Source organism: Betta splendens, chromosome 3 (genome assembly GCF_900634795.4).
Source record: "Betta splendens chromosome 3, fBetSpl5.4, whole genome shotgun sequence".
Taxonomy (NCBI): Eukaryota; Metazoa; Chordata; class Actinopteri; order Anabantiformes; family Osphronemidae; genus Betta; species Betta splendens.
The window spans coordinates 4235452-4253483 of record NC_040883.2 but is presented as its reverse complement, the minus strand read 5'-3'; the positions used below and the strand labels follow the sequence as shown (position 1 = coordinate 4253483).

At 42.0% G+C, this 18032-nt stretch overlaps 2 protein-coding genes across 4 annotated transcripts; one reads left to right on the top strand and one right to left on the bottom strand.

The window, feature by feature from the left end:
- The first annotated feature begins 1544 nt into the window (after positions 1-1544).
- On the top strand, positions 1545-13035 carry LOC114852237 (pyruvate kinase PKM-like). Of its 2 annotated transcripts, none has more exons than XM_029144511.3 (11): positions 1545-1697; positions 5748-5926; positions 6021-6112; positions 7609-7740; positions 7815-8001; positions 8114-8384; positions 8506-8656; positions 8792-8944; positions 10671-10837; positions 11476-11657; positions 11763-13035. In XM_029144511.3, exons 2-11 carry the CDS (start codon positions 5776-5778, stop codon positions 11867-11869), a joined length of 1593 nt encoding a protein of 530 aa, XP_029000344.1. In that variant the 5' UTR covers positions 1545-1697; positions 5748-5775; the 3' UTR covers positions 11870-13035. The 2 variants fall into 2 exon arrangements, with proteins under 2 accessions (XP_029000344.1, XP_029000343.1); XM_029144510.3 differs by lacking the exon at positions 10671-10837 and adding an exon at positions 10137-10303.
- Positions 13036-13781: 746 nt separating this feature from the next.
- Positions 13782-18003, bottom strand: LOC114852232 (trans-1,2-dihydrobenzene-1,2-diol dehydrogenase-like). 2 transcript variants are annotated; one of them, XM_029144500.3, is made up of 7 exons: positions 17886-18003; positions 15825-15936; positions 15589-15752; positions 15252-15504; positions 14461-14585; positions 14200-14350; positions 13782-13985 (listed from the first exon to the last, which is right to left on the bottom strand). In XM_029144500.3, exons 1-7 carry the CDS (start codon positions 17973-17975, stop codon positions 13876-13878), a joined length of 1005 nt encoding a protein of 334 aa, XP_029000333.1. In that variant the 5' UTR covers positions 17976-18003; the 3' UTR covers positions 13782-13875. The 2 variants fall into 2 exon arrangements, with proteins under 2 accessions (XP_029000333.1, XP_029000334.1); XM_029144501.2 differs by having other exon boundaries at positions 13848-13985; positions 14222-14350.
- Between the last annotated feature and the right edge of the window lie 29 nt (positions 18004-18032).

The following is an 18032-nucleotide window of genomic DNA, read 5'->3' as shown; positions in this document are numbered from 1 at the left end:
TTTAAGGACTGACCTAAAGAATGCTGAGATTACAAACTGCTGTTTGAATACCTGACTGCCTAATATTGTATTGAGGAAAGGTTGTGGGGAATCTTCAAACTAAACACTTTACATCTAGTTAGTGAAACTATTATTTGCTTTTAATGTACCTCTTCAATTTATCTCTCACATAATTACAGATTGATTTTTAATACTGCAAATGGGCACTTTTACTTATCTTTATTTTCTTCCTGAATTTCAGATTTTTTTTGCATGTGCCTTTATGTAGTTGTATATGTGTCACTCATTGTTTTGGCTCTCACATCAATGCTACAATTTGCTGCACTACAATAGTGGTATTAGATTCTCAGACACTAGAGTGTTCTACCTGCTTATTTATCTGAGAACTGTCCCTCCTTCAGTGTCTCACTGTACCTCGTGGCAGTGATTAATACTGACGGACAGAGTGCTTGGCAAGTAGTCTGAGAGTCAGGACAACACATACTGCACAGGATGTTCCTCACCTGGACAGGTGTGTCAATTTGCCTTAGATGGAGTGGAGTGGGTCCAGGCAGAGGCTGCCATCATCTAGTGCAGCATGGGCAGTGGAAATAGCAGAGGTAACACCCCCACAGCTGTGAACAGGTGAGAGCAAAAACGGAAAGGGGACATGGATTTATGGAGCTACATAAGATGTTGTTTTCCAGACTGATTTGTCCAGTCCTGTTGGGGTTTGAATGTTTAGATTTTAATCCCTATGCAGATACAAGCAGGCATGTGTGCCTGTGCCCCATCTCCCTGGCTAAGCTGATTATTACAACACAGAATTAATCATCTATGGGAACCTTTGCAAGACAATATAGGGTTTACCCTGGGCAAACATCACAATGCTATTAGTGCTATAGTCTGCCATTATAATAGCACTACTTAAAGCAGTAATGACATTATAGCAACCATGTCAGGAATATTACTACCTCTAGCAAATATTGTTATACTCTTTGTAAATGTGAATCTATTTTTTATTTTTTTTATAATTATTAAGCCAAATAAACTGAAAAATATAGAACTTTATGTTGTATTTTGTTCGGTGATATAGTGCTAGCAGTATTGTTCAGTAGTAAATGTCAGTGATTAGCCATATTTCAAATGTATGTACTGTTATATATTTTAGCAACTGTTAAAATATAAATGAAAAGTCAGACATACATACAGACAACGTTACCGTAGAATGTATGATGTTTTTTCATGCTTCCCATAAACTAGAGGCGACAAATTTACCTATGTTATACTATACAGGAAATATATATTGGAGCCTGGGTTAATACAGGAAGCCACAGCAACGGTCACATGTCAGACTCCACGCTCTGCTGGTGCATTTCGCACTCTGATTGGCTCTTTGCTTTATCAACCACTACCACTGTTTTGGGGTCTCCTTCCGCGACAAAAGCAGTTTTACAGTTAATGTGTCGTCTTCAACGGGATATGTGACAATAAACTTCATTTTTAATTGATACAAATTATTTGGGGCTGGTCCTGAATATCCCATGGCAGTGTATTCTTTTAATAATATATATATTATAAATGTCCTCTCGGATGGATATGCGTCAGCATCCCTAGAAAGTAGTTCCGCATAGTAAGAGAGCAGGGGGATCACCTTGAGCTGGTCTCTCCCTCCGTAACTGCAGTTACATCGGTACCAGATTTTCCAGTGGGTAAAGGTTGGTATCTTAAACGTTGTGGTTGTGTTTTGATCCTCTCAAATAACCAAATAGTTTGAAGGAGATGTGTTTTGTCACGTGACTCTCTTCTAAACCCTTTTTTTCCATTTAGCCACATCCTGCGAGCTGGTAAGTTCAGGGATGTATCACTCGGTAGCTAGTGGCCTGTTTGAACTCATTACCACATCGACATTTGAGTCGAAAGCACGCATTTTACCAGCGTTAATACACTGAGTACTTAGCTACCGTTTCTATGGGTGTGTTGGGTGAGCACATTTACTCTGTGTCAAACAACGCTGTGATTTTAAAATGCAGTTAAGGTACGTAGACACTAAAATAGTATATCCGGGTAGTCTGCAGATAATTGCAATTTCTAACTCGCTGTGATGTTGCTCGTTGCAAAATACAGTACAGTATTTAGGATAGTTATTAAAGTGTGATTCGTGAACATTGTACAATCGCTTCCTGTTGCCTCTTGTTGTGGGTGTGGCCACTGTGCCATCTCGGCCTCCTATTGGTCTAATTTCGTGACGTTTGTGGGCTCAGGAAAATGTGACGCAGGATGAGAACGTGACCTCTAGCGCATCGTCGACGCTGTATTTGAGTGTGTTAAAATAAAGCATATAACACGTTTTATTCGAATGCAAGAAATATATATGTGTATATATATATATAGACCCGAAACCCGACTGTACTGATGATTTATGTACGCTATCGTCGTGTGTTTAACGTGCTGGTTGGTGTCGGTGTGTACGTGCATTACATTCATTCTTTTCGCTATGTGTCCTGCAACATCAGCAGAGAATCATTTGAATAGTTAGTTTCTCGTATCAGGTCGAATTGGCCGTAGGATCGATCTAGACCGGATGTGCACACTGCCCTGGCTCTTTGGCTGCAGTGGTTTGGTGCAGTGGTGCCACAGATAACGTGTCGTGCTGATACAGTACGTGAGGCACATAACACTATCTAGGCTGTTAGCAGATATGGCTCTGAGCCCTTTATGTGAAATGTTCACCTGTGCCATCCGTTGTATGTGGTCACAATGCCCTGTTATCAGTAGCTGAAGATGGTGACTTGACATAGGATGTTGTCTAAGGTACGTATTAGGTTGTAATCAGGCAAAAATTCACTTTATTGTCAGTCAAGATCTATAAACTTTATAGTGTGAACCAGTTTTGCTTTTCGTTCCTCTGGCAATATAAGATGACAATAAAAAGCATTGTAAACACTGGTTCCATAGTTTAACATTTAAGGGTATGCATGTGGCCTGCAATTTAGCCAGCATGAGCTTTTAGCATCTTGTGAGAAATAAATGTTAATTTCAATAATTCAGCTTCATCAAAGCTAGTGGTTGGCTTTTAACTAGACCTTTTTGCAGCTGCCACTGCTCCCATGTAGTGCCTCCTTGTCTGTATATTTGCTGACTAACTACAGCTTCAGTCCAGCTGGAACAATATATCCAAGATTTATTCCTGTGCAAGCGCCTGAACTGTATCTCATCTAAAGTTTGTTTTGAAACTTACAAAGCTAGAAGTGCCATTGTAAACGTGCTGTGCATTATTCTAAGTCAAGATTCTGTTTTTAAGCTTTAACATAGTGGTAGTTAAATTAATGGGACAGTCTGTTGTGCAGTAACTCATGTATGTCCATTTATGTGATCAGGGAGGTTGCCCAGCCACGCCAAGCGCTGTCCTTTATCCTCATTGAAGGGATTTACTCTTGAGCTTCTGAAAGTGTTGTTCAAATGCACTGCAGTGCAGTGACCAGCTCTGCTGGGGAATAGATTGCTGATTGGTATTACAGGCTCCAGCAGTCTGGGGTTGTCGTGGAGGTCAGTGGTAGTAAAGTCCTGGTTCACCCCAAGTAGGAACAAGACCATCTACAGACGGTAGGTAGTGTAACATTCATTGGTGCTTTGAGTGGGTGCTTGTGACTGATAAAAGCAGTCGGCTATTTCTGTGAGCCAACATGGAATAATCCAGCGTTCCATCACAGCTGTGGTGATGACACTCAGTGTTACATTATTGTATCAATGCTTTTGTGGCTGCTGAGACACAGGTTGAGAGAATAACGTGTAGGGGATACATTTAGAGCTGTCTACTAGTAATCTCAAGAGCTTTTCTGCCTGCTGTTTGTCTATGGTGGCTTTTTTAATGGCATTCCTCGGGTTAGACAAGCCATCTGTAAGCCATTCCAGACAAGTACCACGTTTTGTTTTCTCATAACCATTACAATATAAAAAGCACTTAATCAACGATATTCTCTATCAGTTTTTTAAAATAGAAAATGTTTCTTGATTCCTCTGGACATGTTTCCTTTGCGTATTAAAACCCCTTTTGGTTCAGCAAAAAAAGCTTCCCCTGAGGCTACGTTAATGTTGTGAAGAGGAAAATATTTTCTTACTGGGAAATGTGATGTCTTGTTTGCTAATGAAATTTGGTCAGGCATGTTAACAGTACTTCCCTTCATTTTGAAATCACAACGGTCAGTTTTGCAATATACTCTGCAGTTAAGATGTCTGTATTGTGCACCAGTGTCCAGTCAGCTAAGAATGACTGGCTGTGTATGTACATTATTGTACTGATGATAATGTACTGTAATTTCTTTTCAAAGAAACAATAAATTAGACCATAAGAAGCACAGGATGCTTCAGTCGCTGCCAGTTTTCCACTTGGTTCTGGCCACTCAGAGGTCTGCCTGCTGCCTCTGTGGTTGTGAGGTGCAGTAGTGAGATGTGACTGTGCTCACGTACAGCACTGGGTCTGGCCCATTGACTCATTTGTTATATCATCAGTCAGGGGCGTTTGTTGGCATAGTGGAAGTGCATGGAATCCCCCACTGTGATGCATTTGTATTTAAGGTGTGATGAGAAAGAAGTCAGACCACTGCTAAGAGACTCAGTATGAATGTACAGGTTCAGTTGGACCTACCACATTTTCAGCCTTTAGAACTATGTTCTCTGCCTTCCTCCAAGCCTTGTGACTCAGGCTAGAGCTTGGCTGTATTTTCTGCTTAAACTGTTGTACTACCGACAGCAGGCAGCCAGTGAGGGTGTCCTTTGTGGACGTGCATATTGTATTGTATAATTTAAACTGGTGGAACCTAATCTCTCCCCTGGGCTGTCGGTTCATTTTCAAGGCACATAGGACTAATTGTATTCTCTGACGAACTAAACCAAAATCAGACAAGCCAAAACATGTGGCCACCTCCTGAAAATGTTCTACTTCAAATCAACATTCCTTGTTCAGTGGTGCATTTTTGCCTTGTTTTTTTATGCAGTGTCGTTATGCAACTGAGCCAAAATTCTTTATGGTAACAGTGAAGGTATGCTACTGTACAGCTTTGGTTTGCTTAAACATCATTTCAAGTTAAACAGCACATTGCGTAAATCTGTCATCACTTTGGTGAAGGGGGGAAGGAAGTGTCTTCAGCAAGACACACATTCATGCCCTGCCTGTGTTGATGGTACAAAAAAACCCTTTGAGATCATTTACATTTAACGTTTTCCCTTTTTCTGGTAAAACGATAGTAATTCCAGCCCCCAAGGTGAGTTTCAGTGTGACTCTGCAAGACGTGGGCGGGGGAGGAGCAGGATGTGTAGCAGCTGAATTAGCTACACATGTTACTCTGCTGCTAGTATAGAGGATGGAAGCAGTGCCATGCAAGTATTCACCTTGGCCAGTCCAGTAGTATTTCAGAAACAGTGTATGCATCAGCGTGAATCACTGATGGCTAAACGCCTGGAAGGGTTTTCTCACCTGTCATCAGTATACATGAAATAGCTTACTGTATAGAACAAAAGTAAAGCCACAGTATTTCAACAATTGTATTTCATTAGCTTAGCCTTTATAGTCTAGACAGAGACATGACTGAGTTGGATAGCCACCACCCTGTTTTTATTTTAAAAATCGCAAAGTCTGTTAACCTTGTGACATTTTAAAATTATTTAAGAAATTCATTGTACGTGCAGTCATTTGTGGTAGTTTCTTTTATTGCATTATCTAAACAGGTTTATTGTCTTCATGTTTTTTATTTATTTTTGTAATACAGGACTTCAGAAGTCGCACCAAGAATCACTATGTCAAAAAACGTGGACATGGGCTCTGCCTTCATCCAGACACAGCAGCTCCACGCTGCCACAGCTGACACCTTCCTGGAGCACATGTGCCTGCTGGACATCGACTCTGAGCCCATCACTGCACGCAACACCGGCATCATCTGCACAATTGGTTGGTTTGCTTTCTGAAGGTTTTTTTTTAACAGGTCATTGAGCAAGCAAATCTTTCCAGGAGATAAAAATATTATTCCTGTTCACTTTAACAGGACCAGCCTCTCGTTCTGTGGATATGCTGAAGGAGATGATCAAGTCTGGAATGAACATTGCTCGCTTGAACTTTTCCCATGGGACACACGAGGTAGGTTTACCTCAGCTAGTTCTGCTGTGTGAATGGGCACTGAGGGTATACATTTACCTTACAACCAAGATAGTTAAGTCACGATGTATTGCGCAGATGGTGTCCATCAAACAAGGGTTTTGTGCTTTATCACAGAATGTCATGGGTTGTTATTGGGCTCTGTTGCAAGTTTTGCTTTCTTTTGTCAACTTTAATAAAAGTTTCACACAGGTTTTGCAATGTTTGTCAAATTTCACCATAGTTGTAACCAATCAACAACTAAATTCTTAGCTTAGCACCTTATGCAAGATTAAACAAAGTGACATGAACATGAGCCAAGCTGGTTTATTACAATCATAAGTCCGCCTGAAAACCAGAGCTTTGTTGAATTAAAAAGAAAAAGATTATGTAATCTGGTGCTTCCTGCCCTTTTGTCTCCTTTGCAGGCACAATGCCTGGAGACTTTACACACAGTCAAACCACTTGACACCAAAAGGAGAAGTAGAGTGTTGGAGTTCCTAAATTATATTGTGTGCTACGAGACCAAATTACTAGAAACCTGAACCACTGTGAAAAGAATGAATCTCTAATCAGCTGTGATAGCAATTGATCTCATAACGTACTGTAATATGGGATTACAATGACCTGACCTATGTTTCCTTAAAGCATATTATACCATAATATAAAAAACACCATACTTTTAGGAGTAGAAGCTAAGAATCACGAAAGAAAATGTTGAAAACGACTAACTGATGGAGGTTTTCATACTTTAGTTATTCATGGCTTTAAGTAAATTGTGCACACAGTCTTTGGGAGACACAAAGAAATTGCAAATCCTACACTGATCCTCATAGTCACTCTGACATGGACCGCAGTGGCCACAGTGACTTGTAGAGCACTGCAACATGTTGAAAGCACTGGTGGCATGCACACAAAAATCACCTGACCAAGATGCTGGTGTGAACTGAACACAATGTACAATATAGTGAATGTTGTAAAACACTGAATTCACACTTAAAGTCAATGTTATAACCTTTTAATAATTTTCTTACAATTTTTAGAATTTAAAATGCCTATCTTTCTGTTTTGGGATGTTGGATTACTGTAGGTAATTTCTAGGTGTAGCTTAATGTGTCACCACTGTGAAAGGCAGCCAATGTGATTACCTGCCACTTAACTTATTACTAAAAGCTCTGGTTAGCCAGATGGGCAGCGTAAGCCATGTCTATCAGTCTGCACGAATGGGACAGTGATGAATTCCTCATGGCGTTATTTGTTTTAGCCAAGGTCACCTGTGTGTAACCTTTTTGACTGGAACTGTTGACTGTTTATGGTGTAAATGGTTAACAGTTTACAGATGACTATAGGTAATTTAAATCTCAATCCTTGCAGGTGGTGTTTGCTTACATCAATAACAATACAGTAAATTTAATGAGGGACTTTTTATCTGTCAATATACAGTATTTATGGCATCCTATAACTGCCTTTAAAAAAATTTACCTTTTTTCTTTTTTTAGTACCATGCAGAAACAATCAAGAATGTCCGTGAGGCATGCGAGAGCTTCGAGCCTGGCAGTATTCAGTACAGGCCAATTGGCATTGCTCTGGACACCAAGGGTCCAGAGATCAGGACTGGCCTCATCAAAGGAGTAAGTCTACATTGCCTTTGGTTGTACATGCATGGAAACAAATTGATTGAAATTATGATTTTTTTTTTCTCAAGAGTGGCACAGCTGAGGTGGAGCTGAAAAAGGGAAACATCATCAAAATTACCCTGGACGACGCTTACCAAAACAACTGCAGTGATGAGATTCTCTGGCTTGACTACAAAAATATTACTCAAGTGGTGGAGGTTGGAAGCAAGATCTACATTGATGATGGACTCATGTCTCTGCAGGTCAAGGAAATTGGTGAGTGGAGGAAAGGCAAACATATTGTAAATTAGGTCAGCCCCAATAAAATTGGCGGTTGCCCATTAGAGGTTTTCCACCGATGCTTGAACTCTACAGTTTGTCTCTTCAGGTTCGGATTACCTCATGTGCGAGATTGAGAACGGCGGCACCCTGGGCAGTAAGAAGGGAGTGAATCTACCTGGAGCTGCTGTAGATCTGCCTGCTGTGTCTGAGAAGGACATCCAGGACCTACAGTTCGGTGTGGACCAGGGAGTCGACATGGTCTTTGCCTCCTTCATCCGCAAAGCAGCGGACGTGCACGCTGTGCGAGCGGTGCTGGGAGAGCGGGGCAAAAATATTAAAATCATCAGCAAGCTTGAGAATCACGAGGGTGTGCGCAGGTATGTGTGTGTTTTCATATGTCATATATATATTATAGGTATTCAAGTATAAACTGAATTGAATTCTGTGGATTTTTTTTTTGTCTAAAACTGCTTCCTTTGGTTGGAATTATACCCACAGATTCGATGAGATCATGGAGGCTAGTGATGGCATCATGGTTGCCCGTGGTGACTTGGGTATTGAGATCCCAACTGAAAAGGTCTTCCTGGCCCAAAAAATGATGATTGGTCGCTGCAACAAAGCTGGCAAGCCAATCACATGTGCTACGCAGGTCAGAGAACGGCAGCGCATATACTTTACTATTCAAACTTCAGCTTAAGACATAAAGACTAGTAAGACTAGTACGTCTATTTAAATATGCTAACAAAAAAATCTTCTCTGAACCACTTGAATGAATAACATGTAGATGTTGGAGAGCATGATCAAAAAACCACGACCCACCCGTGCTGAGGGCAGCGACGTGGCCAACGCCGTGCTGGACGGAGCCGACTGCATCATGCTGAGTGGAGAAACCGCTAAGGGAGACTACCCTCTGGAGGCAGTCCGCACGCAGCACATGGTGAGGTCTATAATGATGCTAGCAATGGCAAACTCACACAGTATCCGTAGATTAGTGTCTTTGTATAGAAGTGATTGTAGAATTTTTTTTTTTTTTTGCATATTTGTTCATTTATTTCTACTTGAAGTGCAGGAAAAAGGCTTTTGTGAAATCTGTAAATAGACCGTTCCGTTCCACTCATTCAGATTTTCAATATCCTAACGCGTTTTCCATTTGACCCAACAGCTACTAAAGAAAGTAGCAGCACAGGTTTGGTGGTGTTGGGCCAACTGGACATATTTATCATGGAAATAAATGTCAGCAGAGTCAAGCTGAGAATAAAGTGACAATACTTTACTGCAGTACATTTTAGATTTTTCCACTTAGGTAAAATCTTGTCGCTTGCCCCTTTTTTGTATAAAACTCACTGTCCGCTTTTCTTTGCCATTGCTGCTTTTCATACTTTGCTGTAGTCTTATGCCACATATCTAACCAACTGTCGGTTCCGTCAAGATTATGACTCGGCCCTAAATATTGTATTTTTGTGAAGGAAAACATAGGGACAGCAGTTTAAATGGGTTTTAAACTCAGTCATTTTCAGTTGAGGACTAAAACGACCTTCTTTAGAGCTCAGATTATCATGTAGTCTGTTCTTGACAGTTCAGCCTTTCCTGAGCCAACCTCCCAGGCAGATGCAGGTGTGACTCAGCAGTCCTTGAGTCCTTTTACTGAGGTTGTATGCTTTATATTCAGCAGTAAAACACAATGGACACTGATCTAACAGAATACGTTTTATAGAGAAGACCCAGAGTTGGGAAATAATTAACAAGGACTAAGCTGCTTTTGGTTCTGGTCTTTCCTATTTACTGCACTTCCATCTTTTTTTTTTTTTTTTTTTTTTTTTTTTTTCATTGTTGTTTTTGTTGTGTTTCGTCTTTTTTATGTGGCATCTTTGTATTTCTGATTATGTTGGGTTTTTTGGTACATGGTAAATTAACCTTTTATTCAATTTTATTTTAAAACTTAATTGGTCATTATTCGACCTCAGATTTGTCAGTCCTTGTCACCACTTTCAGTAACCCTTTTAATTTTCAATTGTTTGTGTCTTCACTGTCTGCTTTGTCCTGGTGATTTCTTTCCCTATCCACTCCCTTGGTTTTCATATGGTGTGGGAATGCCTTTGCTTGACGCATTGTACCCTTACTTGTGCCAGATCGCTCGTGAAGCCGAGGCGGCCATGTTCCACCGGCAGGTGTTCGAGGACCTGCGTCGTTCCACGCCGCACTGCAAAGACCCCGCAGAAGCCATCGCTATTGGCGCTGTCGAGGCCTCCTTTAAGAGCTTAGCCTCTGCGGTTATAGTGCTCACAGGCTCCGGAAGGTAGGCGAGCGTTAAAACCTGGCACGTCGAGAAGGACACCGACATCGGAATGGTGTCTGACGTAGGCAGAGCAGGGCCAGACAGGGACTGGTTGAGGAAGTAACTGGGAGAGCCTGGCAAACCATTTAAGTAGACCACTGGTAAAGTAGATAAAAACAAAAATGAGTTGATACATTATCCCTTATTGCTGAGGTCTTGGAGCCTCTTCATTTCCTTCGTAAAGGAGCCATTGGGCCATGATTTCCATAACTACAACACCAGAAGTCTAGATGGGCTTTTGCCAGTTGCTCCCAGAGTGTGAATGACTGTTCCCGTGTGCGTGACTGAGATTAACGCCACCATTCCCTCATGGTCCTTCGGGGCTCAGATAGCACGAGAGGCCGAAGCAGCAATGTTCCACACACAGCTGTTTGAGGAGCTGAGGAGAAGCACACAGCTGACCAGAGACCCATCACACGCTGTAGCCGTTGGAGCTGTCGAAGCATCGTTCAAATCCTGCGCTAGCGCCATCATTGTTCTCTCGAAGAGTGGGAGGTAAGAGGGTGAAGGATAGTGGTGAATTGATCCTGATGCGAGGTAAGGCTCTGTGCACAGCTCCTGATTCTCCCTCCAACATCTCATCAAATCTCCTTTCATTCTTGTGTGTATGTGAGTGTGTTTGTCATGCACTGTTACATAGGGCGAAGATTTTACCAGTAGAAGTCACTAGCTCAGTCCAAATGTCTGCCAGTTGCCCCATGTAGGCTTACAAAACACAGATTTAACATTGAACCAGCACTGGGTAACCTTGTGTGGACATTTGGACATGGCTACTGACAGCACACGGGTGTGTAGGTGCTTTGATCAGTATGAAAATGCATTCTGTCACTGTTTTGGCTGATGGTGTCGGTATCTTCTCACAATGGACTGTTTTCATTTTATTCTAAAAACAAAGCTTCCGGTACGGTAAATCGGGGAATGAAAATCAGCTAGAGAGTTGTCATACCCATGTAATTTTACTTCTTGATCATCATTTATTTAAAGCAAATTTGAGAAAAATTTGGTGAAATGCTACAGCTAAACATCCTTATTTGATGTTTTTCTGTATTTGCCTTAAATAAATCCTTTCAGTGTACAGTATGTGGGCATTGTTGTAACCACCAGTTCACAGTGCTGCGTTTGTGCCTCTGCAGGTCTGCTCACCTGCTGTCCAGGTACCGGCCCCGCGCCCCCATCATTGCTGTGACCCGTAACGCCCAGACAGCGCGTCAGGCTCACCTGTACCGCGGCATCTTCCCCGTGCTCTACACCAAGCCAGGCCACGACGTGTGGGCGGAAGACGTTGACATGCGGGTCAACTTCGCCATGGATGTTGGTAAGGCTTGAAAAAGACGCTCCGGTTTGATACCGTGTGGACAGGGCTCAACAGAATCCTGAAGCAGCAGCAAATAAACACTGTCGATTCTATTTTATTTTCCAGGCAAAGCCAGGGGCTTCTTCAAGGAGGGAGATGTTGTCATCGTCTTGACCGGCTGGCGTCCAGGTTCCGGTTACACCAACACCATGCGTGTGATCTTGGTGCCCTGAATCGCTAACGGGAGCGTCCATTCTTCCTCTACATTCATTTGTTTATGTTGCTTTCCTTTCCACTCCGCACATTCCTGCTCACCGCCCTTCTCATCCAACCCTCCTGCTCACAGACTCCAACCCTGGACTCTTTAGTGTGTAGTAAATGATGTGGACAACATTATTAACCATTGGAGTATAGCCCGAGAGCTGTTTTGGGTGAGGGGAGAGTCGTCTTCTATACATTTCCACGTTTTTGCTTTCATTCCTGTCTTGCACCATTTCTCTCAGTCACACCAGTCTTCAGGGCCCCAGATTAATACACCCTGACCAGAAACTGCTGAATTTATTCACTCCAACATATGTAAAACATAAACCTTCCTGGTTCATAGTGATTTTGATTCAGGTGGGGATTGTTAGAGCACTTTGAGTACTGATACAGTTCAATATTTACACTCCTCTACATGAACGAACAAACAAGTGGCATCCTAAATCAAAGGGCTTCTTCTGCAGTGAAGCCTCGACACCACCACTCCACCCAAACAGATCCTCCTGTAGTGCTGCCTGTTTAAAGTGTCTTCTGTTGAAAAGCCAGCTTTCATTGTATTGTGAAGTGTATCTGTAAGCATTTCACTCATCTACTCCAAGCGATGTTACATTCTATATTATACTTGACTTTTGTGTATGGTGAGGTTTTGTTCCAGGACACCTAATACTGCTAATATTTTTGTCAGCCATATATATATATATATATATATATATATATATAAAAAAGAAATGTTAGTTTTGGATGTCCACTGCAGAGGTGTTGAAACTGGTTGCTGTATTATGTATATTAGTCAAAGAATATAACATTTGAATTCTATTTAAGTTGGCACTGAGTTTTGTGTTTCACTAAAGCTAAAATGACTGAGCACTTTCCTTGAAACAGAGCTTAATTTTTTTAGGATTAACATCGTGTTCCTCTCTGTTCTTGTGGGTGATGGGGGGTGATTTCTCCTGCGTGTCTCTCTCCTATTACATCAAGTCACTCTAGCTGTTTTTGTGTGTCTAACATGCTTTTGATTGTAACAGAGTGTAAGAAGTAACTAAATGTAAAGGGGTATTATAATATTTAGCTGGTGTACTGAGCTGTCCTATAAGACTGCAGTTCCATTAATAAAAGATGAGCACCTGGCTTAACAAGGCCTATGTGTTATTAAATTGGAGTAATGAGCTTTAAGTGTATGAAGTGTACAAATTTAATATAGTGTAATGTCCTGGGATCTTGCATCTTTTCAATGTTAAGCATCTTTATTCTTCAACATAAAAATGACCTTTTTGACCACATACTGTACTATTTTAACTATAATGCATACCATGATCTTGCTTAACCACATACAACATCATTGCTTTGTCTACAGACTATAACATGGATAGACAAAGATCAATGAATATGGGACAATAATTATAGACCATGGTGGAATACTGACGGCTATTTAACAAAGGGGTAGAAAGTGTCTCTGCTGTGCATCACATCTCAGATCAGATCAACCTCTAGCTGAAAGAGCTCCTCTGTCCTGTCAACACTGTGTAGTGGGGGCGAGAGATACTGACCAGGATTGGGAGAGGTTTTTCCAGCATCCTCCTCTCAAATTTACAGACTAAATCTAAAAGGAATAAATGGGGAACCCCGATTTTTCAAATAATTTTTAATTAGGCTTCTTCATGCAAAATTAAAACTATTACATTATATTGAATGTGGCTACGCCTGTATTTATGACCAACTGTGAACAGAGGTAAACTGATAAACCTGTCTGAAAAGCAGTTTGGATACTGTGGCAGTGTGAATGACATTAAAGTTCAAAGTTCTTCCTTCTGTCTTCCCACTAGAAGTAAAACATGCAATAGACTGAAAACTACCTAAATGTTTTTGTAATCAAAGCGCCCACCTTCTGGTTGTCTGCATGTGTTGGAATAATCACACATCTCCAGCAGCAGCAATACGTGTCGTGAGTGCCGGGAAACCACTTGCCCTGTGTGTACATTTATTGGCAGTCCTGGCTGTACACCACCCCCACCTGTCCACGAATCTCATCCTCCACCTCAGCCAGCAGCAGAGAGTCAGCGTGGGACATGACGGCACTCTGCTTCAGCCCTGCGTGGAAACGAAGAGTGAGAAACACACGCAGTGTATGGTTCAGGGTCTACATCAAGGTCCATCAAGGGCTGAGTGTTTCTGACGCCACCTTGTGGTCAAAGTGTGAATAACCAGACAATACAGAGATCTATTCAAGAATGTGAAAACGTGTTTTGGACACAATATTAAAGGTTTCTCAAAATATGGAAAAATGACTGAAACATCATCGCACCCTTCAACAGACACTGTCGCACCTCCTCTGCTTCATAGCGCATCCCTGTGCTGTTGGTGAAGTTTAGAGGCAAACAGGGTTCAGGCAGAGGATACTGAGTCTCCTTCCCGTTCACCACTAACGATGTGGGGCACCACACTGGATAAGGGACCTGGAAGAAAAGGTCACCAGACACCTTCACAACAATGATGCTGCATAGAATTCTATGCTCAATGTGCAAACATTTGCATTTGATTATTTAGTCTTGCCGTGACGACCTACTCTGATCGTTCCCTTCGTGCCCACAATGACGGCGTCGTTGGGGAGCTCCATACGCAACGAGCAGGTCAACACGGCCAGTCTGTTCTTGGAATACTTCAGAGTAGCGACCACGGTCTCGTCCACTCCTGCAGAAACATGACCCACGTTTGAGGAGGACATTGAACTAAATACATGGATTTAGTTCTTAGTTTGGAGTTAAAACCTATTAAAGCTATAGGAACATGCAGACAAGACACTTTTCAGCTCATAAGCTGCAAAAGTTTGCTCTTTTAACATATGTGGTAAACAGATGCATACATAAAAACACTTTGAAATAACAAACTGATATATATACACAAACACCGTGTTGGTGTATTCTTTGTAACACTCATTCTGTTTAACCTTCACTGCAAAAGAAACTGCTGCGATAAGCGGCGACGTCTTATCACACTCTACCTCCCCTTGGTTAAACATTCTCAGATCACATGCAGCTCTGCTGAATCATACTGACGTAACGCTGAAGGGAAACCTTCCCAACTTAAACGTGCACATCTGTATCAAATGAAAAGCTGCAAATAAATTTAAAGCTGACTCGTGCTGGGTGAGAAACAAAGCCTCTGATTAGGGACAACAGTGACGACCGCTCCCCAACACTATGACCATGCCCTGACCTTGAAATTAGCTTTGTCTGCCCGTATCTATTGGTGTCAAGTGCACAGGTAGAAGAGGCTGAACAAATAGATTAGAGGTCAACTCAGATAAAGCCTCTCTAGTCAGTTAATGACACCCTGTGGGATCTCTGTTTGACTCACCCGTCTCCAGAGGGACCCCTGTGGCCTGGATGCACTCCGGCTTTTCCCCGTTGTACACCATGGATATCAGCTGCAGGCAGTAGATGCCAACATCCAGGAGCGCTCCTCCGCCCAGCTCCTTCTGCACGCATCTGGGCTTGTGAGTCAGCGGCACGCCGAACTCCGCTCTCACCATCTTCACCTCACCCAACTCCTCCTGGGTCAGAAGCCGTCTGATCTCCACGAATGCCGGGAAGAAGCGAGTCCAGACAGCCTGGACCGAAGCACAGGAGGATTTTCATTAAGTCACATTTTTAGAAGCAGAACCCGGCGAGGTCGAGTTCTGATCCGTCCCCACCTCCATGAAGAAGACATCATTCATCTTGGCTGACGCCAGGATCTGCTGGACCTCCTTAGTGTTCATGGCCAGCGGCTTCTCACACAGCACATTCTTCTTAGCGTTGGTAAAGAGCAGACAAGCGCTCAGATGGTGGGGATGAATAACTCCGACATACACCACATCTGTCAAATACAGTGACATGAGCCCAAAAGTAAATCCAGCCAGAGAGTGTCAGCGTAGTGATGGAGACTGACCGATGGCAGGATCTCTGGCCAGCTCCTCGTAGCCGCCGTACGCTCTGCAGATGTTGTGCCTTTTAGCAAACTCCCGTGCATCCTCCAACTTACGAGCTGCCACGGCCACAACCTGGGGACACGGGTTCAAATTATTATTTATTCAAAGAAGCTGCTCTGCTCCCACCAAACAAAACAAGCAACAACAGATGTTAAAAATATTTTTGTTGCAGTGCATAAATTAGCAATGATATCCATGTATTCAACAGAAGAAGAACAGTTTTAGTTTAAGCTTGTAAATAACTAGTTTTCGCCCGGTTTCCTTGGTATTCTATTATTTGTGGTGATAGTTTCTACATTAAAATCTGTGTTTTACTTTGTCGACAGAGCTTCTCTTTAGCTTGAAGGGAATTGAACATGATGCATGAATCAGGGCTCACTGAGCTTGAACAATAATATACTGAGCAAGGGCGCTGCTAGCAGTTATGGGCGCAATGATGAAAAATTTTGAGGTTGATCCCTGTAATTTAGACATAGTACTGACCACTACTGATTAGCTTAGTATTTTGGTGCAGTTAGTTGGAGTGTGATACTGGTAATGTCAAGGTTGTGAGTTTGAATCTAGCTGCCGGACTACTTATCTTTTTTGACAACAACGTATCAGTATGACGTCAAAATTACATTATTTTCATTTTCAATAGTGAAAAACGTACGCCGTTGAATTAGAGTGTGACGCCTTTCATGTGGGGAGGAAAAGTGTTAAAAGGTTGATTTTGTAAATCTGTCAGAGTGAGAGCTCCACACTTGGATCTTGGAAAGTAGTTCGAGTGAGCGCTCTTACCGATCTTTTTAAGTAGCACACCCCAGACTCATTTTCCCGTTTTTAAGCTAGCTTCAGCAGTGAGAAGGAGAAGCGGTAGCAGCTCATGTTCTACAACGTTTAATATAATGCAAGAAACGAACGCCTTGTGTGGACGTCTTCATTCTGTTCGCTGACTGTGTAGCAGCACATACTGTAGTGCACGCGCACAGGACAGTAGCAACGTGTCTGCTAAGGAAGTAGCGCTAACCTTATACTGCAAAGAAGCTCAGTGAATAAATAAACCTTCCCTTTAAAAGATTTTGAAAGTTACTGTGGGCCCTTATTTCTCTTTCTGCTTTGTTGAACCTTTCTTTTTAGACTGTGAAGACTTTGCTGCTTTAACTGTTGACAATCTGACATGTTACCCAGTAGCATCTATAGGATCCAGATGGACAGAACCATGCAGTAAACGGGAGGAGGGGTGGAATTTGACCGGAGATGCAGAAATAAGCCGTAATTTAGTCTTATATGTAACTATTTCAAAGATAAATTTGTAATATCTAATTTATTACTGTTAATAATGTTACTATTAATTAAGCTGGTCTTTGAGGCCCCTTAAAGTTCGTGGGCCCTTAGAATGGTCCTGACCCCCCCTAGCAGCGCCCGTGCTATTTAGTTATATGGAAAGAAGTAAAGACCGACAGCCACGTGAGGTTGTGGAGACATTAATCACATACTAGAGTAGACATCGAAGTACCAGTCTGCTAAAACAGGCCACAGGAAGTAGAGGAGTCACTTTAAACTCATTAGTTCCAAGTACTGTCGCTGCCCACTGCTCCCCTCAGGGGATGGGTCCAAATGCAGTCATTTCCCCAATGTGGCATCAATAAAGTTCAGTTATTATTATTATTCTGATAGCAAGTTAATTAATAATAGTACCAGCATTTATTACTACCTTTACAGTATGTTCACAATAAGCAACTAAAGCTCCCAAATCAGTCTCGTCAGAAAGGTCTGACCTTTACGTCAGAGTAAAATGAAAATACTGCCATAATATCTCAAAATATTTTTCAACTTTCAAAAGTGTTTTGGACCAAATAAGCTGGATGTTAGAAAGAAGCCGTAGATTGAATAATTAATTTATATTGTTATTTTTAAAACCATTCTGACAGTAACAGAATCAACAGACGTACAAACTCCACGAGAAACTCTGGAGTCTTGAGTTTAAATCGAGGTTCTGTGCGCATTCGTGTCAACAGATGTACTGATGTATATTTTACCTGATGCTCTTTAGCAGGAAGAGTTTCCAGAGCCACGATAAAGTCGTGGCTGATCCTGCCCGTGCCACAGATCCCCCACCTGGTTGCCATGATGGACGCAGAATAGCGTTCACGCCAGCCTGGTCCTTATATAGTCCATCGTCAGTG

Bases quoted from the DNA above. Each gene is read 5' to 3' on its own strand.
- LOC114852237 (XM_029144511.3), top strand. From the start codon at position 5,776: ATGTCAAAAAACGTGGACATGGGCTCTGCCTTCATCCAGACACAGCAG. The intron at 8,002-8,113 runs GTGAGTGGAGGA...TTGTCTCTTCAG, and splicing joins TCTGCAGGTCAAGGAAATTG to GTTCGGATTACCTCATGTGC. The intron at 10,838-11,475 runs GTAAGAGGGTGA...GTGCCTCTGCAG, and splicing joins GTTCTCTCGAAGAGTGGGAG to GTCTGCTCACCTGCTGTCCA.
- LOC114852232 (XM_029144500.3), bottom strand. From the start codon at position 17,975: ATGGCAACCAGGTGGGGGATCTGTGGCACGGGCAGGATCAGCCACGAC. The intron at 15,505-15,588 runs GTGGGGACGGAT...GCTTCGGTCCAG, and splicing joins ATGATGTCTTCTTCATGGAG to GCTGTCTGGACTCGCTTCTT. The intron at 13,986-14,199 runs GTGCGATGATGT...GTTTCCACGCAG, and splicing joins GCGACAGTGTCTGTTGAAGG to GGCTGAAGCAGAGTGCCGTC.